Below are 26,245 nucleotides of genomic sequence, written 5' to 3'. Positions count from 1 at the left end.
AAATATTACACAAAAGTTTATTTTGATGTTTACAAAAGAGAACATAGCGATTGAGGGTCACAGTGAGAACAGAACACATGCCCTCTGAGCTGCCAAATGTGTGTACAACTGTAACAGGCACAAGAGAGAACAGGAGCTCAACATAAAGGGAAGGCAACAGTTATATAAGGAACAAGATAAGTTACTTATTTAGACGTGACATTGAGGGAAATTATTAGCTACAATTATAATACAATTATGTCTCGTACATTTCAAACTGAAAGCAGAAATACTGTCCATGATTGTCTCAGTTACAGATGCAGAATAATAAACTGAGAGAATTTTACTATTCGAGTCACCAAGAGGAGATATTGTATTTCTGTCACACACAGATCATAATAAACAGCTGAGGAAAATCTACAGCGTCTGAACGTCAACCGATCACTTGATCTGTAAAACAGAGATAAAATGATGAAGCAGATGTTTATGATCTGGGACATTGATGTTAGAGTTTTTAATCAATCAAGCATTTATGGTTTTAAAAAGGCTTCTGCCGGTTTGAAGGGTGAGTGGATTGAATCTTCTCACCTTCACCAGAGTGACTGCAGCGCTGTAGGACATGCTCAGGACGAACAGTGTGATGAATGTGGAAGCGGTTGTCCAGATGTTCCTGTTATCATCCTCATCGTCTTCAGTCCAGGTGTGGTCTGTGGTATCTACGAGGATAGAGCCCAATAAATATATTAAGTTGTTTATTAATCCAGGATACATTGTTAATATTCTCATTTAATTTTCTTTATCTGATCATTCATTCTCTAATATATTTTTCATTGCATAGCTACTGTAGAGTTCGTGACACTCACCAACCGATCTCTGTAACTTTCTTTTTCCAATTTAGGGGCAGTTTAGCGTGGCCAATCCACCTACCCTGTACAGCTTTGGATTGTGGAGGTCAAACCCACGGACACGGACAGTCATCCAGGACCAAGATCGAACCCAGGTTCTCGGCGCCGTGAGGCAGCAGTGCTAACCACTGCGCCACCATGCCGCCCCTTGCCTGACATTTGTATTTGTTCTTTAGCATTTGTGTCTGTGTGGATGGGGATCTCATGTTTTGCTTCTTTTGCCTGTCCAGATGTATGTAAAATGCCATTGTGTGTGTTCATGTGCCAATGAGTACTGATCTGTGTATTTGTGTGTCAGCGCCTGTATGTACACTTTGTTTATCTTCTATCAATGTGGAGATATGAGTGTGTTATTTATTTTTTTCATAAATTTAGTGTACACAATTCATTTTTTTTCCAATTAAGAGGCAATGTAGCGTGTCCAATCCACCTAGCCTGCACACATTTTGGGTTGTGGGGGCAAAACCCACGCAAACACGGGTAGAATGTCCAAACTCCACACGGACAGTGACGCAGAGCCGGGATCGAACCTGTAACTTTGGCGACATGAGGCATCAGGGAGAATCCACTGCGCTTCTGTGCTGCCTTAATATGAGTCTGTTATTGTGTATGCTTATGTGTGGAAGTCTATGTTTATTTATTAATGCCTGGGTTAATATGTGTTTGTACTTTCCTGCCTAGTAATATGTGTTATTGTGTCCATTTGCGTACATCATGCATGCCAGTGTCTTAATGTTTGTGACTGGATAAGCGCATTTGTGCTTGTATATGCGTGTGCATATATATGTGTGTGTGTTTTATCATAGAATTATCATCATAGAATCCCTACAGTGCAGAACGAGGCCATTCGGCTCATCGAGTCTGCAGCGACCCTGTGAAAGAGCTCCCTACCGAGGTGCACGCTCCCGCCCCACCCTCATAACCTCATAACCTCACTTAACCTTTTGGATACTAAGGGGCAATGAAGCATGGCCAATCCACCTACCCTGCTCATCATTGGACTGTGGGAGGAAACGGGTGCACCCGGAGGAAACCGATGCAGACACAGGAGAACGTGCAAACTCCACACAGGCAGTCACCCAAGGTTGGAATTGAACCCGGCCTTTGGCACTGGGAGACAGTAGTGCTGTGTATGCGTTGATGAAAAAAAAGGAAAATCACTTATTGTCACGAATAGGCTTCAAATGAAGTTACTGTGAAAAGCCCCTAGTCGCCACATTCCGGCGCCTGTTCGGGGAGGCTGTTACAGGAATCGAACCATGCTGTTGGCCTGCTTGATCTACTTTCAAAGCCAGCAATTTTGCTCTGTGCTAAATGATGGTTGTTTATAGCTATGTATTACTTGTGTATTGATGTCTCCATGTGCACTAATGTATATTCGTGTTAACATGTGTACGAGTATATATCTACGTGTACCCATAATTGTGGTAATGTGGATTATTGTCTCTGTCCTTAATTCTATACTTCTGTCATCGTGAAATTGTGTGATTGTATATGTTATTGGTTACATTTGTGTTTCATATTCTACTTGTCAGTCTACTTGTCTGGTTTTATATGTTTGCGTTTGCATCTTTGTGTATCTGTGTGGACATGTGGGTGTATGCGTATGTTTGTGTACGCTTGTGTGCCTGATTGTGTACGTATATTAGTGTCTGTATGTGTCAATGTGTATGTGAGTATAAGCGTGTGCTTTTTTGTGTTTGTATGCATGTTTGTGCATTTCTGTACACGTTCGCGTGTGTTCTTGTGTCAATATATGTTTGGTTTGTGGTGCCGGGTGTATGTTTTGTGTGTGTTTCTGTGTGTGTGTTTGTGTCCATGTGTGCATGTGTATATGTCTGTGGGGAAGGGGGTGTATGTATGTGTTGTGTTTAAGTCTGTTTAACTGTGTGTTTGTGTATTTGTATCAGCTGCCTGTAGCTTTGCCAGTTGTGGGTATTATTGGTACCGATGTTGCATATGTTGAACTTTGTGCTTATAAGTGTGTTTTGTGTGAGTTGCAAGCTGACATCAGGTGACCTAATGCAAAAATACAAGGAGGTGCCTTAGGAGAGAACAATGAAAATCCAGGGAGAATTCCATCACCAGTCTGGATTTGGATTATGGGGAATCAGTTTTAGCATACGGATAAGAGGAACTAGAGTGCAAAAAAAAGTAAAATTCTGTTGCATAAATAGATATTTAAAGAACATCTTTATCATGGTGGTCTTTTCACATCTTCAGGCAGTAAACTACAAGCCGACTTGTAATGTCAGTGACAGAATGCTCAGAGTATAGACCCGTCCGCTCTCAAACTCGCTGCTTGGGGATTGGGAGGACAGTGAGTTAATCATCTCTGGATAAAAACAAATTCCTACGGATGCTGGAATCTGCTGAGATTTTCCAGCATTTTCTCTTTGGAGTGAATAATCTCCCTCTCTCTGGTCAGCTGAACAAATTCTCTTTGGGTTTCCACCTGCTGAGGAGGTGGAGATACAGAGAGTCCACTCATCACCTTCCTCCACTTTTCCTCGGGAACGTGGAGGTGAAATGGGTTAATATTGCCCCTCCCCTCTCTGTTGTTGAAGTGGGGGTACAGTGGGTTAACGAATGCCCCTCCCCCTCTCTGTTGTTGAACTGGAGGTACAATGGATTAACTAATGCCCCTCCCCTCTCTGTTCGGGATGTGGGGGTACAGTGGATTGACTAATGTCCCTCCTCTTCTCTGTTTGGAACGTGGGGGTACAGTGGGTTAACTAATGCCCCTCCCCCTCCCTTCTCTCTTCGGGACGTGCGGGCACAGTGGATTAACTAATGCCCCTCCCCCTCTGTGTTCGGGATGTGGGTGAACAGTGGATTAAGTGATGCCCCTCCCCTCTCTGTTGTTGAAGTGGGGGTACAGTTATTTAACTAATGCCCCTCCCCCCCTCTCTGTTGGGGAAGTGTGGTACACTGTGTTAACAAACTCCCCTCCTTTATATGGTGTATATGTGGGGATAAGTGTATTAAATACTGCACTCCCCACGCATTGGTGTGGAAGTGGGGTTACAGTGGGTTAACTAATATCCCTTCCTCTTTGTTAGGGAGTTGCGGTGCAGGGCATTTACGAATGCCTCTTCCCCTCTCTTTTTTGGGTAAATGTGGACAGAGTGGATTAACTGATGCCCCTCCCCTCTCTCTTTTGGGGAAGTGGGGGTACAGTGAATTAACTAATGCCCCTGCCCTCTCTGTTGTTGAAGTGGGGTACCGCGGATTAAATAATTCCCCTCCTCTCTTTTCAGGAAGTGAGCACACAGAGGATAAAGGAAAGCCCCTTCTCATCTCTCTATTGGGAAAGTAGGGGTACAGTGGATTAACTAAAGGCCCTCCCAATCTCTTTGTTGTGGAAGTGGGGGTACAGTGTCTGAACTAAAGACCCTCCTCCTCTCTCTGTGGGGAGAGTGGGGGTACAGTGCATTAACTAAAGATCCTCCTCCTCTCTCTGTGGGGAGAGTGGGGGTACGGTGGATTAACAAAAGACCCTCCTCCTCTCTCTGTGGGGAGAGTGGGGGTACAGTGCATTAACTAAAGACCCTCTGCCTCTCTCTGTGTGGAGAGTGGGGGTACAGTGCATTAACTAAAGGCACTCCGCCTATCTCTTTCCAGGGGAAGTGGGTGTACAGTGTGATAACTGATGCCCCTCCCAATCTCATTTTTTGTGGAAGTCGGGTACTGGGGATTAAATAAAGACCCTCCGCCTCTCTCTCTTTTGAGGAAGTGAGCACATAGAGGATAAAGGAATGCCCCTCCTCCTCTCTCTGTTGGGAAAGTAGGGGTGCAGTGGATTAACTATGGGCCCTCCCAATCTCTTTGTTGTGGAAGTGGGGGATGGTGGATTAACTAAAGGAGCTCCGCCTCTCTGTGTGGGGAGAGTGGGGTTACAGTGGGTTAACTAAGGACCCTCTGCCTCTATCTGTGGGGAGAGTGGGGGTACGGTGGATTAACTAAAGGCCCTCCGCATCTATCTGTGGGGAGAGTGGGGATACAGTGAATGAACAAACTGGATTCCGCCTATCTCTTTCTTGGGGAAGTGATGTAGTGGATTAACGAAAGGCCCTCCCACTCTCTTTTTGTGGAAGTGGGGGTACAGTTGATTACCTAAAGGCCCTCCGCCTCTGTTGGGAAAGTGTGGGTACAGTGGGTTAATCATTTCCCTTTCCCCTCTCTTTGATGGGGAATTGTTGGTCCATGTTTCTGTGTGACCCTCAATTCTGTTCCCAGTGGGTGTGATGCAGTAACTTAAAGCTGACATTAATTTTAAAGGGATGGACAATGGGAGAAGCAGGAACACCGAGATTTAAATGTGATGGGTTTGTTTGTCTGAAATGGGAAATTGTCCGATTTCTCCTCAGCGGGAGGAAAGTCAATGAAGATATTTTGCTGAATCCTGGAATGAATGAGTTTTACTCTGTCTCTAACCCAGGGTGTATCTGAGCTGGGAGCACTGATTGTATCAGACTTGGGGCCGAGACCTGTAGAAATCCGGGTCTCATTGAACAGATCTAATATCAGCAAAGTGGAAGCGACATTAATTAAGTGGCTGTACATTTAAATCACAACTGGAGGGAAAATAACTTTATTATTTTTATTTTATTTCAAAATATAACCAATCGATTCTCATTGACATGAATTAATGGTATCCATCAGAGCGAGGGAAATGTTCACAAAACTGGGTTTACCGCTGGATTTATCAACCGTTCTGTTGATGATCTTCAAGGCGATGGCTTCATGTCCCACCACACAGGAGTAAGAAGCGCCGCTGGCCCACTCCTTCGCTGCAATGGATAACAGGCTGTACATGAAGAAGGAGCTATTGCCGTTCTCCGCCATCACCTCGGTGTTCTTGTAGTTCCCGGGATTCACCGGCTTGTCATTGACGGTCCACTTGACGAAGATCTCTCGGGGGGAGAAACCTCTCACTAAGCAGCTGAGGGAGACGAATCTCTGAGCGGAGACGTCTTCAGCCGAGGGCAGGAGGACAGAGACAGACGGTTCCCGTGGATTGGGATCTGCAGAAAATGTACAATAAATGTCAATAAAATGGGGAATTCCGGAGACAATGGAACCGCGGGTTAGATATGAGAGAAATGTGTTTTGTGTTGGATTTTAAAGGTTTCCATTTTCCACTTTGGGATCTGTCCGGTTTCCCAGCTCGGAGCAGAGGTGGACACAACCTTTTCCCTGAGAATTTACGGATATTGGATTCGAAAGTTTCAGAAAGTGTACAGCAAGGAAACAGGCCATTCGGCCCAACTGTTCTGCGCTGGTGTATAAACTCCACACCAGGCTCCTCCCACCTTACTCCCAGAGGATTGGAAAACTGCCTTATTCAAAAGGGGAGGGAGTCAAAATCAGGTAACTATTAGGCCAGCGACCTTAACATCTGTCCGTGGAAAACGGTTCGAGTCCATTATAACAGATCCAATAGCTGAGCATTTCGAAATACATAACATAATCAAACAGAGTCAGCACGGCTTCATGAAGGGTAACTCATGCCTGAAAACTTTATTGCCCTTATTCGAGGTGATAACGCGAAGGCTAGAGAGGGGGAGGGGTGGGGGGCAATAGATGTAATATACATGAATTTCAAAACTGTGTTTAATAAATGAATGTACTATTCCCATGTTTACAGATGGCAAAAATAGGTAGAAAGGCAAGTGGTGAGGATTACAGAAAATCCACAGAGGGACAGAGAATGTGAGGTTACACACTTTGGGAGGAGGAAGAACATAGCGGAATATTATTTAGCTGGAGAAAGACTGGAGAAAGCTGAAGTAACGGGGGAATTGGGGGTCCTCGTGCAGAAACCACAAAAAGCAAATTCTGCAGGTAATATGGAGACAAATTGAATGTTGACATTTATTTCAAAGGGAATAGAATATAAACATGGGGCAGTCTGGCTAAAACTATACAAGGCATTCCCGTACCGGACTCCACGAACAGGCGCCGCAATGTGGCGACTAGGGGCTTTTCACAGTAACTTCATTGAAGCCTACTTGCGACAGTAAGCAATTATTATTATTTAGTTAGACTACACCTGATACACTTTGAATAGTTTTGTTGCCCTTATCTGAGGAAGACAGATTGGTTTTGAAGGCAGTCCAGAGAAGGATCATGAGGTTGATCCCGAGTATGGAGGCATTTTCTTATGAGCTGAGGGTAACTTTGCTGGTTTGTACTTCTTGGAGTTCAGAGGAATAAAGCGACCTAATTGGGACAAGATTCTCGGGGAGTTTCTTTGTATAGACGCTGAGAGGTTGTTTACCCCTGTGGGAGCGTCTCGGAGCAGTGCAGGATCACAAAGTGAGGGTTCGCCCATTTCAGACAGAGATGAGCAGGAATTTCCTCTCTCAGAGGGTAGTGAAGCTGTGGAGTTATTTAACGCAGGGGGGCTGTAGATTCTGGGTCGGCGAGTACGTTCAAGGTTGAGGGAGACATATTCTAAATCAGTCAAGGCGTCAAGGGATATGGGGATAAGGCTGGAAAGAGGAGTTGAAGATAATCACAGCAGATCAGTCATGACCTCACTGAAGGCTGGACCAGTGTTGATGGGCCCAATGGGTTACATCTGCGCCTAAGTCCTGTGGACTATGGTCTCGCTCCATCTAAACTCAACATCGCTGTTTTCAATTCATTGTTCATTCGTCTGCATATCAATTTCCCCCTTAAACTCTAAGGGCCCAGAGTATTTAGTTAGTGGAATTACCAATCAGAATGGACCATAAATACACTGAATGCTAAATACTGACCGCTGCACTGACACTAGAAATAGACACAATGACTGACTTATTGCTTCAGTCTCACCGCTCACCTATTTTTTTGTGGATTGAAATTCTTAAAGGAGTTGGCAGGTCCTGATGGCTCGCCACACAGTTAAACACAGCCCCACTCAGCCACGCTTGTGTCGAGATGTTTAATTTGCTGAGCACGCTCTCAATATCTGCCCCAGGCTCGTCTGCAATCTCTGATTTCAGCGGCTTCTTCGCTTCACTCCAGGACACGTTGACTCCATAAGGACCATTCGAAATGACGCAGGTTAAGGTTACAGTCGCCTCCAGTAAGACCTGTTCTATTGGCGGTGGCAGTATTGTTACTGAGGCAACAGTGCAAGCGTAAGGATCTGTGAATGAAAACATGAAAATTAACCCACGTTTCATCTTCAGAATCAGGACAGCAGGATTCAGCCTTCACTCTCTAATTGGGAATAAAGCAACTTCAAAATATCAACCCCGACAGACCGCCTTTAATCTTCGATATACAATAGAAAACCAGCGTGTTCTGTGAAAACTATTAAGGAATCATAGATCACTACAGTGCAGAAGAGGACCATTCGGCCCATGGAGTCTGCACCGACCCGCGAAAGAGCACTCTACCTGGGACAATTCCCCCACCCTATCCCTGTAGCCTCACAACCCCACCTAATCATTGGACGTTCAGCGTTAATTTAGCATGACCAATTCACCTAACCTGCACATATTTGCCTGCGGGAGGAAACCAAAGCACCTGGAGGAACCCCGTGCAGAGACGGGGAGGAGGTGTAAACTCCACACAGTCACCCGCCGTCAGTATTGAACCGGGTCCCAGGCACGGTGAGGCCTCAGTGCTAACCACTATTGTGAAAATCGTTTAGCCCCGGTATCATTTTAATGAATCAGTATTGCAGCATTCCCAATGCGATTTATAATTCCTGATCTCTGGAGCGCAGTCATGAATGCTCATTTATAAATAGGTTGGATGAACTTTCCAACACTTTCACCCGAAACAATAAAGGTTTCATGCCACCCACTGCCTCTGAAATATGATCAGCTGTTTCGGAATAAAGCTGATATCAATTCCACCTCACTCACTAAATGATTTCAAAGTAGTGGAAACATTCTTTGCTGTTCTGGTAATATCCTGAATGGTGAGCAACCCTAATGCAGCCCTTACATCAGAATGAAACACAAACTACATGGCAGTAAATTAGAAGTTATTATGTGCTTTGTACAAACTTCAGTACATTCCTGATTTGGATTAACATCAGAATGCAGGATAATTTATTGTTTCCTCTGTTTAGATCTCTTACCAGACGCGGTGATGTTGTGATTTTGGGTGACCTCTTGATGAGTGACCTGGCAGGTAAAGACCGCTTTGCTGAACCATTCCCCAGCGGAGACTGTCAGCCGACTGCTCGCCGAGAAGTTCCCGTTCACTTCACAGGCGGGAGAGGTGACAATTCCTGAACTCATGGGTTGTCCATTCTTCAGCCACTTCACCGTGATTGAATTTGGCTGGAAATCGTTAATTGAACAGACGATGGTTGCAAATTTCTGTCTTGTGATTTCTTCACTGGAACTCACGGTGAGGAGAACATTTGGAGCATAAATTCTGGGACCTTCAAGAAACACAATTAGATATTTCGTGCAGAAGAAATTGATAAACAAAATGAGTTCATATACTTAAAAAAATGTTTGTGGTCAATAGACACTAAGCTGGATTTTCCAGGGATCAGGAATTTGCCGAGTATTACAAATGAGTTCTATCCAAGACCCTATACAAGGTCATCATAGGTTTTCTATTTCTCACAGGTTCCACAACACTTACATTCCATTCCAATGCTCTTGTCTGAGACGCTGTGTTGAACCTCACAGTTGATTTTGCTGCATTCCCCCTCTGACTCGGTGATGGTTAACTGGCTGCTCAGGGTGTAGGTTCCCTTCTGGGTTTTTACTGATGGGTATTTCTTAACTCCAGTGGTGATCAGCTGCCCATCTTTCTTCCAGGTAAGGCTGGTGATTTCTGGGGAGTAGTCCATCGCCAAACAGCCGAAGGTCACGGAGCCGTGGGTGTTGTGTTGCTGACAGGAGGAGACCAGGCTGTAGAGAGTGGGCGGAGTCGGTGTCACTGGGGGAGAATGGCCCATTCAACAAGTTAGACTCTGGTATTTGTAATTTATAAGTAACCAAGCATTTCATAATTTGACTAGAACTATGATTTTATCCTAACATTTACCGATTAAATCCCACATCCACATTGAATCTTCTGTCAGTTCTATCGTTCGGAATCACTACTTTTTGTCCCTTCTTCAGAAACTCACCTCTTTCTCCGTCTCCATCCAAAAAAACACATTTTGATGTAATCTGAATGGTGTAACTTTCATTGAATTGAAAGAGAGGAGCAGAGAGTTTTCTCCATTATTTCAGCCACCATGTAATATAAAATGCAAATGAGGCCATAGTCCCGGAGACTGTTCTTTCCCTTTGAGAACTGACTGTGGTGATTTAACTTGAGGGTCACCACACATCAAACGAGGGGCAAGGTTGAGAATGGGGGTCTTCATGAATAACCTCAGCCGGTGCAGCAATTGAATCCGTGCTGTTGGGATCGCTCTTCGTCATGAACCAGCCGTCCAGCTAACTGAGCTGTGTACGTCACAATCCAGCTAACTGAGCTGTCTACGTCACAATCCAGCTAACTGAGCTGTGTACGTCACAATCGAGCTAACTGAGCTGTGTCCGTCACAATCCAGCTAACTGAGCTATGTCCGTCACAATCCAGCTAACTGAGCTGTGTACGTCACAATCCAGCTAACTGAGCTGTGTACGTCACAATCCAACTAACTGAGCTGTGTACGTCACAATCCAGCTAACAGCTGTGTACGTCACAGACCAGCTAACTGAGCAATGTACGTCACAATCCAGCTAACTGAGCTGTGTACGTCACAATCCAGCTAACTGAGCTGTGTCCGTCACAATCCAGCTAACAGCTGTGTACGTCACAATCCAGCCAACTGAGCTGTGTACGTCACAATCCAGCTAACAGCTGTGTACGTCACAGACCAGCTAACTGAGCTGTGTACGTCACAATCCAGCTAACTGAGCTGTGTACGTCACAATCCAGCAAACTGAGCTGTGTACGTCACAATCCAGCTAACTGAGCTGTGTACGTCACAATCCAGCTAACTGAGCTGTGTACGTCACAACCCAGCTAACTGAGCTGTGTACGTCACAATCCAGCTAACTGAGCTGTGTACGTCACAATCCAACTAACTGAGCTGTGTACGTCACAATCCAGCTAACTGAGCTGTGTACGTCACAAACCAGCTAACTGAGCTGGGTACGTCACAATCCAGCTAACTGAGCTATGTACGTCACAAACCAGCTAACTGAGCTATGTACGTCACAATCCAGCTAACTGAGCTGTGTACGTCACAATCCATGTAACTGAGCTATGTACGTCATAAACCAGCTGACTGAGCTGTGTACGTCACAATCCAGCTCACTGAGCTGGGTACGTCAGAATCCAGCTAACTGAGCTGTGTACATCACAATCCAACTAACTGAGCCGTGTACGTCACAATCCAGCTAACTGAGCTGTGTACGTCACAATCCAGCTAACAGCTGTGTACGTCACAGACCAGCTAACTGAGCTGTGTACGTCACAATCCAGCTAACTGAGCTGTGTACGTCACAATCCAGCAAACTGAGCTGTGTACGTCACAATCCAGCTAACTGAGCTGTGTACGTCACAATCCAGCTAACTGAGCTGTGTACGTCACAATCCAGCTAACTGAGCTGTGTACGTCACAATCCAGCTAACTGAGCTTTGTACGTCATAATCCAGCTAACTGAGCTGTGTACGTCACAATCCAGCTCATTGAGCTGTGTACGTCACAATCCAGCTAACTGAGCTGTGTACATTACAATCCAACTAACTGAGCCGTGTACGTCACAATCCAGCTAACTGAGCTGTGTACGTCACAATCCACCTAACTGAGCTGTGTACGTCACAATCAATTTGTCTTACAAAGGATGTCTCTTCATTTGTATCATTGCAGTTTTGGGAAATTCCCTTTGTACAAACTGACTGATGCCCCCTCCTCTCTCCACCTCACTACCCCCACTCCCCAAACCAGAGAATAGTTGCTTTGCTTCAAAAACACCTTCCGAATGCACCTTTATATAATTACAATAAAACTCTACATTTGAGTAATTGCAACATTCTCTAATTTTAGGATCATGCACATTAACAGTGGGAGGCGACCATTCGGTCCGTCCAGCTTCCTCCCCATTCAGTAAGATCCTGGCTGTGCTGATCGTGGTGTTAACCCTACATTCTGCCTGCCACTGAGACCGGGCTGTCTGCAACCCCCCCCCCCCCCCACCCCGCCCCGCGCTCTCTGAGCGTTCCCCCATCTCTCTGCCGTCCCCGCTGGATTTCTGTACCTTCCTCCTGGTCCCTTCACTATCGTTTAGCTCTCTACTCTTTTCCACGGCTCTCTGCGCTTTCCTCCGCATCTCTGCACTTTGGGCTCTGAATTTTCTTCCTGCTCGTTGTGCTTTGCCCATGTCCGCTGCACATTCCCCAGTTCTTTGGGCTTTTCCCGGTTCCTGGCACTTTCCGCGGGCTTTTTGAACATTTCGCCAGGACTGTGAGCTTTACCCCGATTCTTATGGCTTATCGCCCACTCTATGGACTTTCGTCCGGCTCTATGCACTTGCGCCAGCTCTCTGTACCTTTCCCCGGTTCTCTGCTCCTTCCCCTGGCTCTCTGCCACTTCCCCCGGTCCCCGGCTCTCTGCACTTTCCCCCGGCTCTCTGCGCCTTCCCCCGGCTCTCTGCGCCTTCCTCAGGCTCTCTGCACTACGCCGGCTCTCTGCTCCTTCCCCCGGCTCTCTGCTCCTTCCCACGCCTCTCTGCACTCTCCCCCCGGCTCTCTGCGCCTTCCCCCGGCTCTCTGCACCGTCCCCGGCTCTCTGCTCCTTCCCCCGGCTCTCTATGCCTCCCCCCGGCTCTCTGCACTGTCCCCGGCTCTCTGCGCCTTCCCCTGGCTCCCTGCTCCTTTCTCCGGCTCTCCGCTCCTTCCCCCCGGCTCTCTGCTCCTCCCCCCGGCTCTCTACACTTTTCTCCTGCTCTCTGCACTTTCCTCCGGCTCTCTGCTCCTTCCCCGGCGCTCTGCTCCTTCCCCCGGCTCTCTGCTCCTTCCTCCGGCTCTCTGCTCCTTCCCCCGGCTCTCTACACTTTCCTCCGGCTCTCTACACTTTCCTCCGGCTCTCTGCACTTTCCTCCGGCTCTCTGCTCCTTCCCCGGCGCTCTGCTCCTTCCCCCGGCTCTCTGCCCCTTCCCCGGCTCTCTGCTCCTTCCCCCGGCTCTCTGCACCTTCCCTCAGCTCTCTGCTCCTTCCCCCGGCTCTCTGCTGCTTCCCCGGCTCTCTGCGCCTTGCCCCGGCCCCCTGCACTCGCACCCCCACCCCTCGCACCCCTCCCCCTCCCTGCACTTCCCCTGGCTCCTTGCACTCCCACTACCCGTCCCCCGCCTTTCCCTTGCTCTCTCCACTTCCTTCCTTCCTCTGTCCTTTTCTACGGCTCTCTGCCCATTCCCCTGCATCTCTGCCCATTCCCCTGCATCTCTGCCATTTCACCTGCATCTCTGCCCATTCCCCTGCATCTCTGCCCATTCCCCTGCATCTCTGTGCTTTCCTCCCAACTCTGCCTTTTCGCCGCCTCTTTGCTCTCATCCCCCGGCTCGCTGCTCCTTCCCCCGGCTCTCGGCACCTTCCCCCGGCTCTCTGCTCCTTCCCCCGGCTCTCGGCGCTTTCCCCCGGCTCTCCGCACCTTTCTCCGGCTCTCTACTCCTCCCCTCGGCTCTCGGCGCCTTCCCTCGGCTCTCGGCTCCTTCCCCCGACTCTCGGCTCATTCCTCCGTCTCTCTGCGCCTTCCCCCGGCGCTCGGCTCCTTCCCCCGGCTCTCCGCACTTTCCTCCGGCTCTCTGCTCCTCCCCCCGGCTCTCTGCCCCTTCCCCCGGCTCTCTACTCCTCCCCTCGGCTCTCGGCGCCTTCCCCCGACTCTCTGCTCCTTCCCCCGACTCTCGGCTCATTCATCCGTCTCTCTGCGCCTTCCCCCGGCTCTCGGCTCCTTCCCCTGGCTCTCGGCTCCTTCCTCCGGCTCCTTCCCCCGGCTCTCGCCACTCCCGTGTTATGCAGACACATTCGGGCGCCACTGGACATCAGTTTCGCTCCAGTTCTCTATTCCTCTCGCTGCAGACGCTCCCTTGCCGATTTCCTGAGCATCAGTGAGAGAGGATGAGTGAGTAACTGAGTGAGGGTAGGAGAGTGAGTGTGTGTGAGTGAGTTGGCTGATTGAGGATGTCTGAGTGTTGATGAGTGGCAGATCAGGGTGAATGACTGAGTGAGGGTAAATGTGTGAGGGTATGTCACCGAGCACGAATGAGCCAGGATGGGTGAGGGAGAGTGAGTGAGACGCAGGGAATGAGTGCCGCTGGGTGAGTGAGGTTGTGTAGTGAGAGTCAATGAAGGTGAGTGAACGAGGTTGGGTGAATGAGGGTCGGTGAGTGAGGATGATTGAGTGAGGATGCATGAGTGAGTGCGGGTCAGTGAGGATGTAACTGTTGCTCAGTGAGTGAGGTGCGTTATTGAGAATTAGTGGGTGTGCGAGGGTGAGTGAGGTAGTGTGAGTGGCAGAGAATGAGTGTGGGTGGTGCGCGAGGGTGGGTGTGTGATGGTGGTTGAGTGAGTCAGGGTGAGTGAGGGGATGGGTGTGGGTAAATGAGGGTGTGTGAGGATGGGTGGGTGAGTGAGGGTGAGTGATAGTGGGTGACAGGTTGGGTGCGTCTGGTGAGGATGGCTCAATAAGGGTGTATGAGGGAATGTGAATGAGTGAGGGTGCGTAAGTGAGGAAGGGTAAGGATCTGTGAGTGAAGGTGTGTGAAAGAGGATGGGTGCGAGTGTGAGGGTGAATGAGTGAGGCTGGGTGAGTGAGTATGAATGAGTCATTGTAGATGTGTGAGGGAAGATTCGAGAGCGATGGTGGGTTGGAGGGTGAGTGAGTGAGTGTGGGCGAGTTAGGGTGGGTGGTGGTATTTGATTGAGGGGGGAGTGAATGTGTCGGTGAGGGTGGGTTACTGATTGAGGGTGTGTGGGTGTGTGAGTGTGGGTGAGTGATTCAGTGAGCGTGAGGGTGGGGAGTGAGTGAGGGTGGGTGGGTGAGGGTGTGTGAGAGTGGGTGAATGACGGTGTGTGAGGGTGGGTGAGTGACGGTGTGTGAGTCAGGGTGTGTGAGGGTGGCGGAGTAAGTGTGGGTGGGTGACTGAGTGAGGGTGAGAGCCTGAATGAGAGTGGGTGAGAATGAGTGACGATGGGCGTTAGTTTGAGGATGAGTGGGTGAGAGTGTGTGAGTGAGGGTGAACGAGTTAGGTTGGGCTTGAAAGGGTGAGTCAATCAGGGCGAGTGTTGCTGAATGAGGCTGGGTGAGTGTGTGTGTGAGGGTGAGTGAGTGTGTCAGGGAGGGTGGGTGAGTGAGAGTGTGTCAGGGAGGGTGGGTGAGTGAGTGTGTGTCAGGGAGGGTGGGTGAATGAGTGTCTGACAGGGAGGGTGGGGGTGAGTGCGTGTCAGGGAGGGTGGGTGAGTGAGTGTGTGTCAGGGAGGGTGGGTGAGTGAGAGTGTGTCAGGGAGGGTGGGTGAGTGAGTGTGTGTTAGCGAGGGTGAGTGAGTGTGTGTCAGGGAGGGTGGGTGAATGAGTGTCTGTCAGGGAGGGTGGGTGAGTGTGTGTCAGGGAGGGTGGATGAGTGAGTGTGTGTCAGGGAAGGTGGGTGAGTGAGTGTGTGTCAGGGAGGGTGGATGAGTGAGAGTGTGTCAGGGAGGGTGGGTGAGTGAGAGTGTGTCAGGGAGGGTGAGTGAGTGTGAGTCTGTCAGGGAAGGTGGGTGAGTAAGGCTGTGTCAGGGAGGGTGGGTGAGAGTGTGTGTGTCAGGGCGGGGGTGGGTATGTGAGAATGTGTCACGGGGGTGAGAGTGTGTCAGGGAGGGTGAGTCAGTGAGTCTGTGTCAGGGAATGTGGGTCAGTGAGTGTGTCAGGGAGGGTGTGTGAGTGAGGGTGTGTCACCGAGGGTGGGTGAGTGAGAGTGAGTCAGGGAGTGTGGGTGAGTGAGTGTGTGTCAGGGAGGGTGGGTGAGTGAGTGTGTAACAGAGAGAGTGGGTGAGTGAGAGTGTGTCAGGGAGGGTGGGTGAGTGAGAGTGTGGCAGGAAGGGTGGGTGAGTGTGTGTGTGTCAGGGAGGGTGGGGGAGTGAGGGGGAGGATGGGGGAGTGAGATTGTGTCAGGGAGGGTGGTTGAGTGTGTGTGTGTCAGGGAGGGTGGGTGAGTGAGGGGGAGGATGGGGGAGTGAGAGTGTGTCAGGGAGGGTGTGTGAGTGAGGGGGAGGATGGGGGAGTGAGAGTGTGTCAGGGAGAGTGGGTGAGTGAGGGTGTCAGGGAGTGTGGGTGAGTGAAATTGTATCAGGGAGGGTGGGTGAGAGTGTGTGTGTCGTGGAGGATGGGTGAGTGAGAGTGTGTCACGGAGGGTGGGTGAGTGTGTGTGTCAGGGAGGGTAGGTGAGAGAGTGTGTGTCAGGTAGGGTGGGTGAGAGAGTGTGTCAGGGAGGGTGGGTGAGAGAGTGTGTGTCAGGGAGGGTGGGTGAGTGAGAGTCTGTCAGGGAGGGTGGGTGAGTGAGTGTGTGTCAGGGAGGGTGGGTGAGTGTGTGTGTGTCAGGGAGGGTGGGTGAGTGAGAGTGTGTCACGGAGGGTGGGTGAGTGTGTGTGTGTGAGGGAGGGTAGGTGAGAGAGTGTGTGTCAGGTAGGGTGGGTGAGAGAGTGTGTCAGGGAGGGTGGGTGAGAGAGTGTGTGTCAGGGAGGGTGGGTGTGTGAGAGTCTGTCAGGGAGGGTGGGTGAGTGAGTTTGTGTCAGGGAGGGTGGGTGAGTGATGGTGGGTGAGTGAGAATGTGTCAGGGAGGGTGAGTGAGTGAGGGTCAGTGAGTGACCGTGTGTGTGAGGGTGTATGTGAGGGTGGTTGAGGAAAGGTTTGCCATTGAGGATGGGTGAGTGAGGGTCAATGAGTGATGGTGAGTGAGTGAGGGTAAGTGAATGATTGAAGACAGGTGAGAGTGAGTGAGTGAGTGAGCGTGGGTGAGTGACCATTCCCAGATGCTCCCAGCCCATCAGGACGATATTTCTCTGGATGATTTTCTGCTCAGGCTCAGCTTTCCGATGCCTGTTGTCCACAGCCGAGCTGGGGGCTCCTCCATTCGGCTCCACCACCCCCACCTCCTCCTCTTCTCTCCATCCATCCTGTCCTGATTCTCCACATTGATCAGCTTTCAGTAACACCGGCTTTGTAAAGTCAGACAGCAGTGTAGATCACTGGGTAGCTGCTTTAATGCCGATGTAATTTCATTTTCCACAAAAAAATTTAGGACTGGGACAATGATCATTCCTGCAACTTAATGGATTTTCATTTTGCAAATGGGATTTTTCTGTCATATTGTATCACGGACAGTGTTGTTGTGTTTATTCATTCTTGTGATGTAGACGTCTCTGGCTGGGCCAGCATTTATTTTCCATCCCTCATTGCCTTTGAGAAGGTGGTGAGCTTCCTTCTTTAACCATTGCAGTCCATGTGGTGTTTCCCCAAGTCAGTTACATACATGGTTTTGAACCAGCGGCACTGAAGGAACGGTGACATACTTTATAGTCATGATGCTGAGTGACTTGGAGTTCAGCTTCCACTTGGTGATGTTCCGATGTGTCTGCTGTCCTTGTCCAGATGGCCGCTGTCATGGGTTTGGAAGGTGCTGCCTAAGGAGACATGATGAGTTTCTGCAGCGGATCTTTAGATGGTGGACAGGCTTTGGGGAGTCAGGAGATTAGTTTTTCACCGCAGGATTACTCACCTTTGATCTGTTCTTCTGGCCTCAAAATTTATATGACTCGTCCAGATCACTTTCTGGTCCATGTGAACCCCCAGGAGGTTTCGAGTGGGGATTCAATGATGGTAATGCCATTGAATGTCAAGGGGCAGTGGTTAGACCGTTCTTACTGGAGGTGGGCTTTGCCTTCGATTGGGTGACTTGACTGTTACTTACCACTTGTCAGCCAGAACCTGATGTAGTCTCCATGTTGCTTTATTTACACGTAGATTTATTCAGTGACTGCACAGTTGCAAATTGTGCTGAGCTTGGTGCAATCATCTGAGAACAACCCAGTTCAGACATTATGATGAAAAGGTCATTGATGAATAAGCATTGATGGTTTGTCCGAGGACACTACCCTGAAGAAGTCTCGCAGTGATGTCCTGGAATTGAGATGATTAACCTCCAGCAATGGAATCCATCTACCTTGGTGCTGGTTATGACTCCAACCAGCGGAGATTGTTCTCCTGATTCCCATCCATTCATTCTTTGGTTGGGCTCCCCGAGGCCACACGTTTAAATTATGCCTTGATTTGGCGGCACTGTAGCACAGTGGTTAGCACTGTCGCTTCACAACACCAGGGATCCGGGTTCGATTCCCACTAGGGACATTGCCTGTGTGGAGTCTGCAGGTTCTCCCCGTGTCTACGTGGAATTCCTCCGGGTGCTCCGGTTTCCTCCCACAAGTCCTGAAAAACATCCTGGTAGATGGATTGGAGATTCTGAATTCTTCCCCGGTGTACCCGAACAGGCGCCAGAGTGTGGCATGTCGGGGATTTTCACAGTACCTTCATTGCAGTGTTAATGTAAGCCCACTTGTGACAATAATAAAGATTATTTTGTTTATTATTGATGCTAGATTCAGTCGCTCTCATCTGTGTATCTGAAAGTGTGTGCGTGTCTGAGTGTGTGTGAGAGAGAGGGAGAGTGTGGGTATGGGTCTGAGAACATGTGTTTGTGTCTATGTATGTGGCTGCATGCATGCGAGAGATGGATCAAGAGAGAGGGAGAGAGAGTATATGTGTGAGTGTGTGTATGTGTGAGAGTATCTCTGTGTGTCAGAGAATATCTGTGTGTGAGAGCGCCATTGTGTGTATTTGTGCGAGCGAGAGGATGTGTGTGTGTGAGGGAGCAAAATAGTGTCCACAGGAGAGAGACTGTATGCGGAAAACTGTGTTTGAGATAGCATGTGTGCCAGACATCATGTGTGTGAGAGCGTGTGTGTGTGTGAGTGTGTGACAGAGCATATGTGTGAGAGCATGTGTGCAAGAGAGGATATGTGTGAGAGAGCATGTGTGAGAGAGCATGTGTGTGAGAGAAAGTGTGAACGAGACAGCATGTGTGCAAGAGAACATGTGTGAGAGAGCATGTGTGCGAGAGTGCATGAGTACCAGAGAGCATGTGTGTGAGAGAGTGTGTGTGCAAGGGAGAATGAGAGAGCATGGGTGTGTGAGAGAGTGAGTGAATGAGAGAGCATGTGAGTGAGAGGGCATGTGTGTGAGGGACCGTGTGTGCAAGAGAGCGTGAGTGTGAGAGATAAGTGTGTGAGAGAGCGTGTGTGTGAGAACACACGTGTGGGAGAGTACATGTGTGTGAGAGAGCATGTACGCAACAGAGCATGTGTGTGAGAAAGCATGTGCGTGAGAGAGCATGTGTGTCAGCGAACATGAGTGTGAGTGAGTGAGTGAGAGAGTGTGTGCGAGAGTGTGAGTATCAGAGCTCATGTGCATAAGAGAGCATGTATGAAAGAGAGGATATATGTGTGAGAGAGCAAGAGTACAAGAGAGCGTGTGTGTGTGAGAGGCCGTGTGTTTGAGAGAGTGTGTGTGTGAGAGAGCGTGTGTGTGAGAACACACGTGTGGGAGAGTACATGTGTGTGAGAGAGCATGTACGCAACAGAGCATGTGTGTGAGAAAGCATGTGCGTGAGAGAGCATGTGTGTCAGCAAACATGAGTGTGAGTGAGTGAGTGAGGGAGTGTGTGCAAGAGTGTGAGTATCAGAGCTCATGTGCATAAGAGAGCATGTATGAAAGAGAGGATATATGTGTGAGAGAGCAGGAGTACAAGAGAGCATGCCTGTGCGAGAGGCCGTGTGTTTGAGAGAGTGTGTGTGTGAGAGAGCGTGTGTGTGAGCGTGAGAGAGTGTGCGTGCGAGAGACCATGCATGTCAGGGCGAGTGTGAGAGAGAGGGCGTATGCGTGAGAGAGTGTATGTGTGAGAGAGCGAATGTGTGAGAGAGCCTGTATGTGAGAGAGCATTTTGTGTGTGAGAGATGTGTCTGACAGAGCATGTGTGTGAACGAGCGTGTGTGCAAGAGATAATGTGTGCGAGAGTGCATGTGTGTGTATGTGTGTCTGCGAATGATTTTTAATGTGACTGAGATTGGTAAAGCGTGTAAGAGAGTGTGTGTGAGAGAGTGTGAGAGGGAGATTGCCTGTGAAAGAGAGAGAGGGATAATGTGCCTGTGCATGTGAGAGAGTGAGTGACAGTCTGTGTGAGGGAGAGTTGGACAGAGATAAAGTTGGTGACAGAGAGTATGTAAGAGACTGAGTGTGTGAGGCAGTGCGTGTGTGTGACTGTGTGTGTGTGAGAGAGAGACTGTGTGTTTGAGGAATAGTGCGGGTTTGTGGGAGAGAGGGAGTGTGTGAGGGAGAAACAGTGTGACGATGAGAGATTATTTAGTCTGTCAAATTTCATTCTGAAACACGGGGGAATGAATCATGCAAACTGCTCGATTCTAATTGATAAATGGTCAACTTACGACAATAACAAATCAATAACCTCTCTGAAATTAATTTCAAAACTCCCTTCGCCTTTCAGCTATTTCTCCTGTCTGTCTGAACTGGGCACAATGTATTATCACTGAGACAAATGTGAGGTTATCCATTTTGGTAGGAATAACAGCAAACGGGACTATTATTTAAACGATAAAATACTAAAGCATGCCGCTGTGCAGAGAGACTTGGGTGTGTTAGTGCATGAGTCACAGAAGGTTGGTTTACAGGTGCAACAGGTGATTAAGAAGGCAAATGGAATTTTGTCCTTCATTGATAGAGGGATGGAGTTTAAGACTAGGGAGGTTATGTTGCAATTGTATAAGGTGTTAGTGAGGCCACACCTGGAGTACTGTGTTCAGTTTTGGTCTCCTTACTTGAGAAAGGACGTACTGGCACTGGAGGGTGTGCAGAGGAGATTCACTAGGTTAATCCCAGAGCTGAAGGGGTTGGATTATGAGGAGAGTTTGAGTAGACTGGGACTGTACTCGTTGGAATTTAGAAGGATGAGGGGGGATCTTATAGAAACATTTAAAATTATGAAGGGAATAGATAGGATAGATGCGGGCAGGTTGTTTCCACTGGCGGGTGAAAGCAAAACTAGGGGACATAGCCTCAAAATAAGGGGAAGTAGATTTAGGACTCAGTTTAGGAGGAACTTCTTCACCCAAAGAGTTGTGAATCTATGGAATTCCTTGCCCAGTGAAGCAGTTGAGGCTCCTTCATTACATGTTTTAAGGTAAAGATAGATAGTTTTTTGAAGAATAAAGGGATTAAGGGTTATGTTGTTCGGGCCGGAAAGTGGAGCTGAGTCCACAAAAGATCAGCCATGATCTCATTGAATGGCGGAGCAGGCTCGAGGGGCCAGATGGCCTACTCCTGCTCCTAGTTCTTATGTTCTTATGTTCTTATGTTCACATTGAATATAACAGATTGACGGGTGTTTAATGTCCGTGACAGAGATCCAGTGTTTGCCAAGAAATAAACAAACCAGGAAACATTCACATTGGAAACTGATGACCTGATTTGATGCAATTTTCTAATTAAATATAATCAATAAAGCAATCGAGGCGGGCCACCTCTTCAACCTGAGTAAATAAATGTATTGTTTTCTAAATTATTTTCAGTACAATTAAACATTCTCCAATAGCTTTGATATCGCACGCCAGTGTATTACTCTTGTAGGAGTTAATTTATGTTGAATTAGTTAGTACTAATGTCGCATTGCAAGTTATTGCCAATTGTCAATTAGTTGTCCTGTCTGCTGATTTGTACTCTATAACATAAATAATAAAAAATGGTTCTCTGTAATTCAAAACCTGTTGCTGCCTGAAATCTGCTAAATAATTTGGAGTTAATTAAATATTAAACTTCAAATTATCGGATGGAATAATTCAGACATGTGTAATATATCATCTGTTTCTTAAAGCGGTGCTCTCGAATTGATAAACTGTTGTTACTCGAAACTATATATCTAACAATAAAGTCCTTGTTAGTTTGTGATCAATAAAAGTGTTTCCGAGATTTAATCATTCAGGCAATTCGATTAACTTTATTCTTGAAAATATTGCTTAAAGAAAAATAGCATGACCGGAAAAGTTTATAGGCTGGGAATATTTTGTGATTATTTATGAAGCTGTTTTAATAATAACATACTGATTCTACAGCACTGTTCAGTTGCTCAAGACATATTTTAATTCTTTATTTCTCTGATTACGTTTTCAGTTACTTAAGTAGGAGTTTTATATTGCAGTTTGGCAATTTATGTATCCGGTTATTATATTAGTTATGTGCAGCAGCTCGTATATTATCTCTTCAGCGTCAGTTGTCGTTGTCTCTATTTTAATCATAAGGAGTTTCTCAGAGGTGGAAGTCGCTGAAAGTGAAGGAATTGTTCTTATGATTTTATCTAAATTGTAGAAATGTTCGTACTGCTCATTGCTGGAGACAGTAAAAGCTCGAAATTCAAAGAGATTAATTTAATTACAAAAGGAGAATATTAGCTGTGCAAAAAATAATAACATCCTGTCTCGCAGAGCTGTGCTGTACACAATATAACAATAAAACAAATTATACAATAGAAGAATGGATTATATCTGAGCCTCAAGCTTATTTCTTATTAAATCATAAATTGAACAAGAACATTTCTCCATCATTTTCTCATTATGTTTCAGTGATATAGAGGATCTGACTCAGTAGTTTTCATTAAGTGTTGCACTGATTAATGGTTTGCAGAGCACAGCAGAATGGTGGAAGGCGATTGATGATTAATGACATTAATATGATAACATATTTGGATAATATGGTTATAACATAGCATTATAATTATTTAAGTTATATTAATTTTACTCACTAATTTGAAAACGTTTTAATTAAATAGTTTCAGATTGCAGTAACGAATTGCGTTCTTAATGACGCCATGGTTTTGTTTAATCAGTTATCACCATGTTAAATTTAAAAATGTCTATCAAATCTTTAATTCCTTTCTTTATTTTCGAAACCTGCTGCGTTTACTCCCTACAATTGTATTTCAAGGAGATTAAAACACGCAAACCTTTTTACATTTAACCAGAAAACGTGTAACTGCTCAATGTCACCCAGTTTGAACAATGCAGAAACTACAGAGAAACAGAAAACCGCTTCACAAATTGTACTTATTCAAAGTCACCCGGACACAGTATCTCCTCAGCAGGAAAACCCCCAAATCATCGTAAGGGCTGAACCCGTTTCATTGAGAAACAGCTCAATTCTACATTCAACAGAATCAAACGTTACATTTCAAAAACATCTGAATATCGAATCTAGCAAACCAGTTCGCCACCAAATGTATGAATTATCAAACTAAATAGAAATACAAAACAACAGTAATATCACTGTGAGTATGTGGGGTATGTCCAAAATATTTTTGAAACTTTACCACATTTTATTCATATTGGACCATATTTCAAACGCATTTAAACAGTTGGAAGGAGAGATAAAGCTGCATCCATCAATCCCACCAAGGTGGGACACTGAAGAAAAGCCAGGCTGTGATTGCAGTAACAAATTATGTTTGGAAAGAGCATTTTAAACTGTGGCTTAGTTTAATCTGCAACCATCACTTTTAAAAAGCACTCTAAAATCCTGACTGTATTCTGCCTAAAATCGTGCAGCAGTTTCAAACACGTGTATTGTTTTCATTCAATTACAAAACATGGAACCGCTCAGTATCAACGAGTATAAAGAACATAGAAACGCCAGAACCGTTTCATAAACTTTACTTATTCAAAATCACCCAGACAGAATCTCCTGAGCAGAAAAACACCAAATTAAATCACCGAGGGGCTGAAATTCGTCTCATGGAGAACCAGCTCAAATCTACAATTCAACAGAATCAAACAGCATTTCAAGAAAATCTCAGTCTAGAACCCACGAAATCCGCCTTTCAGCAAGTGAATGAACAATTAAAACACACAGAAATATGGAAGAATATCATCAGCATTGTCAATAAGCCTGAAGTGTTCAATAAATTGACATTGATGCTTCAGCATATTTTGTGAATATTGGGTCGATTTCTAACACTTGTACAGGAGGTGGTAAAACCTGCAGCCACCAGATGTCACTGAGATTAAACATTGCAGAAATACCAAACTGTTTACAGGCGTTAGGTATTTAAAGTACCCAGCCACACAGTATCACTCAAGTAAAACAGTTCATAAATAATGGAATGGTTCTTACCTGCAGTCACCGTCACTATGGTGCCTTGTCCCCAGTCGTCCATGGCGGCACAATGTCACATCCCTGGGCAGCTCCGTACAATAACCGCACCTACACAAAATAGACAGAAATCCACCATTATTTTAAATTTTCACAAACCAGTGGCAAAGTAAACTTGTAATGAATTTTCATTAAATTATAATTGCATTTGTGGATGTCGCTTGTTGTTCAGAAATGACGCTAATGTTTTATATTGCAGAGTAACACATGAACATGTTATTGAAATCACTAACTAATGAGTGAATAATTGCCACAGATTTCCCATGTTAATTATTGTCATTTTGTCAGTGCTGGACATAAATAATGCTACACTGTGAATAAAGTTGGATTGTAAAAGCGAGCACTAAGCTAGCCTCAGTTAATTAGTGCTGAGGGGCTTTTTGTACTGACAGTAACTGCTGTGCCAGGTATATCCCCTGCTGTAGTCACAGTGACAGACACCCGCACAAAAACTGCACTCACTCTCTGTTCAGTCCTGCCGCTCAATATTCACTTCAAATACACGTTTACTTCTGATCTAATTTACTATTTATTCAAACGTTTACAAAACACAATGTACAAAGCTCTGCCCCAAATTATAGACATATTAAAACAAGGATCATATTCAGGTCAGTAATTGGTGAAACTGAGACATTACATATAAACACAGTCAAAATGATATCAGCAAATTACTGCGGATGCTGGAATCTGAAACGAAAGGGAAAATGCTGGAAAATCTCAGCAAGTCTGGCAGCATCTGTAGGGAGAGAAAAGAGCTAACGTTTCGAGTCCGGTGACGCTTTGACAAAGAGTCAAGTTAGCTCCTTTCTCTCCCTACAGATGCTCCCAGACTTGTTGAGATTTTCCAGCATTTTCCCTTTCGTCAAAATGATATCGGTAGGTTTGTTAGGTTTTACTGTGAACATTTGTCTGTCTCAGTTGTGTCAGACGCGGTTCGTGGTCGGGTTCTGACCCCTGACATTAATATTAGATTTGGATCAAGTGCTGACCTTCAGGTTAAGGTGCAAGTTGCTGAATTCCCTCTCGAGCTGTTCTTGTGCGGGTCCAGCCCTGGTTCCTCTCACTGTGGCCTCTTGCACAGTAATAGATGGCGGTGTCTTCGGTCTTCAGGTTCGTCATGGCCAAAGAGAAGATGTTGTTTGAAGTGTCTTTGGACGCAGTGAATCGATCTTTAATTGCTGGGGCGTAGTTGTTGTTAGATGAACTATAGTGGTAAAGCAGCCACTCCAGCCCCTGTCCGGGAACCTGGCGGACCCAGTACATGTCGTAGCTGCCAAGATTGAAGCCGCTGGTTTTACAGGTCAGTGTCAGGGAGCCTCCGGGACGCCCGGTCTCTGCCTCTGGCTGAGTCAACACAACATCCGACTGGACACCTGTAAAAATATATCAAAAAGCCCGAGGATTAATGCTGGTGAAATGATTGGTGACTCTGGAACATTCCAGAGAGAGACTAACACTGAGACAGTAACAGTGAGAGACTTGGACAATAAAAACTACTCACGGGATAAGAAAGTCAGCAACAAACTGAGAGAAATGGCCCACCTCATCCTTCTGGTCATTTGGGGGAAATGGTTGTGTCAGGAACTCAGTGAACAAACCAGCTCCCGGACTGTTGGATTCGGGTCCAGTGAGCGGCATTTAATACCCGGCAGAAGGGGGCGGCTTTCCAGGCGCCGCCTGTTGATTCCCTGGTGCAGGCGGCGACTGGATCCACGTCCCACCTTCCACCCGCACCCCCCTCCCCTCCCCGCCAACAGAATGGACACAGAGATTTATTATAGGTTATTATTAAAAGTGGACATTTATCTGTAGCGGGATATTTATTTGTCTGAATTGATTCTTTATAACGTCCCCAATGGTTCTAATGGCGAACTTGGTGATAAAAAAACTATTCCATTGTAAATTCAGTCTAATTTACAACAATAAGAGTCTCAATCCCGTTTGCAAACAAGTATCATTCATCAGAGGAATTGTTAACGATTTATGTAACTAAATGCGGGAATGAACAACGTGATTCCATTTGCAGTGCGGTTGGCCATCACTGCACAATGTGGGCCTGGAGACAAGAAGGAACTCTCACATTACACAATGTCTCTCCTGG

General features: G+C 46.8%; 2 gene segments (V, D, J or C); both read right to left on the bottom strand.

Moving 5' to 3' along the window:
• LOC119960617 lies at nt 1–24,158 on the bottom strand. The segment is given in 7 exon segments: nt 1–429; nt 568–695; nt 5,582–5,911; nt 7,714–8,022; nt 8,968–9,276; nt 9,486–9,785; nt 24,106–24,158. Coding segments are annotated over 7 exon segments (1,428 nt in total).
• Nucleotides 24,159–25,044: 886 nt separating this feature from the next.
• On the bottom strand, nt 25,045–25,702 carry LOC119960618. The segment is given in 2 exon segments: nt 25,045–25,517; nt 25,646–25,702. Coding segments are annotated over 2 exon segments (423 nt in total).
• Between the last annotated feature and the right edge of the window lie 543 nt (nt 25,703–26,245).

Source organism: Scyliorhinus canicula, unplaced genomic scaffold (assembly GCF_902713615.1).
Source record: "Scyliorhinus canicula unplaced genomic scaffold, sScyCan1.1, whole genome shotgun sequence".
In the NCBI taxonomy this organism is placed as follows: domain Eukaryota; kingdom Metazoa; phylum Chordata; class Chondrichthyes; order Carcharhiniformes; family Scyliorhinidae; genus Scyliorhinus; species Scyliorhinus canicula.
Note: the sequence above shows the minus strand (reverse complement) of the source record. Positions and strands in the feature narration are given on the sequence as shown.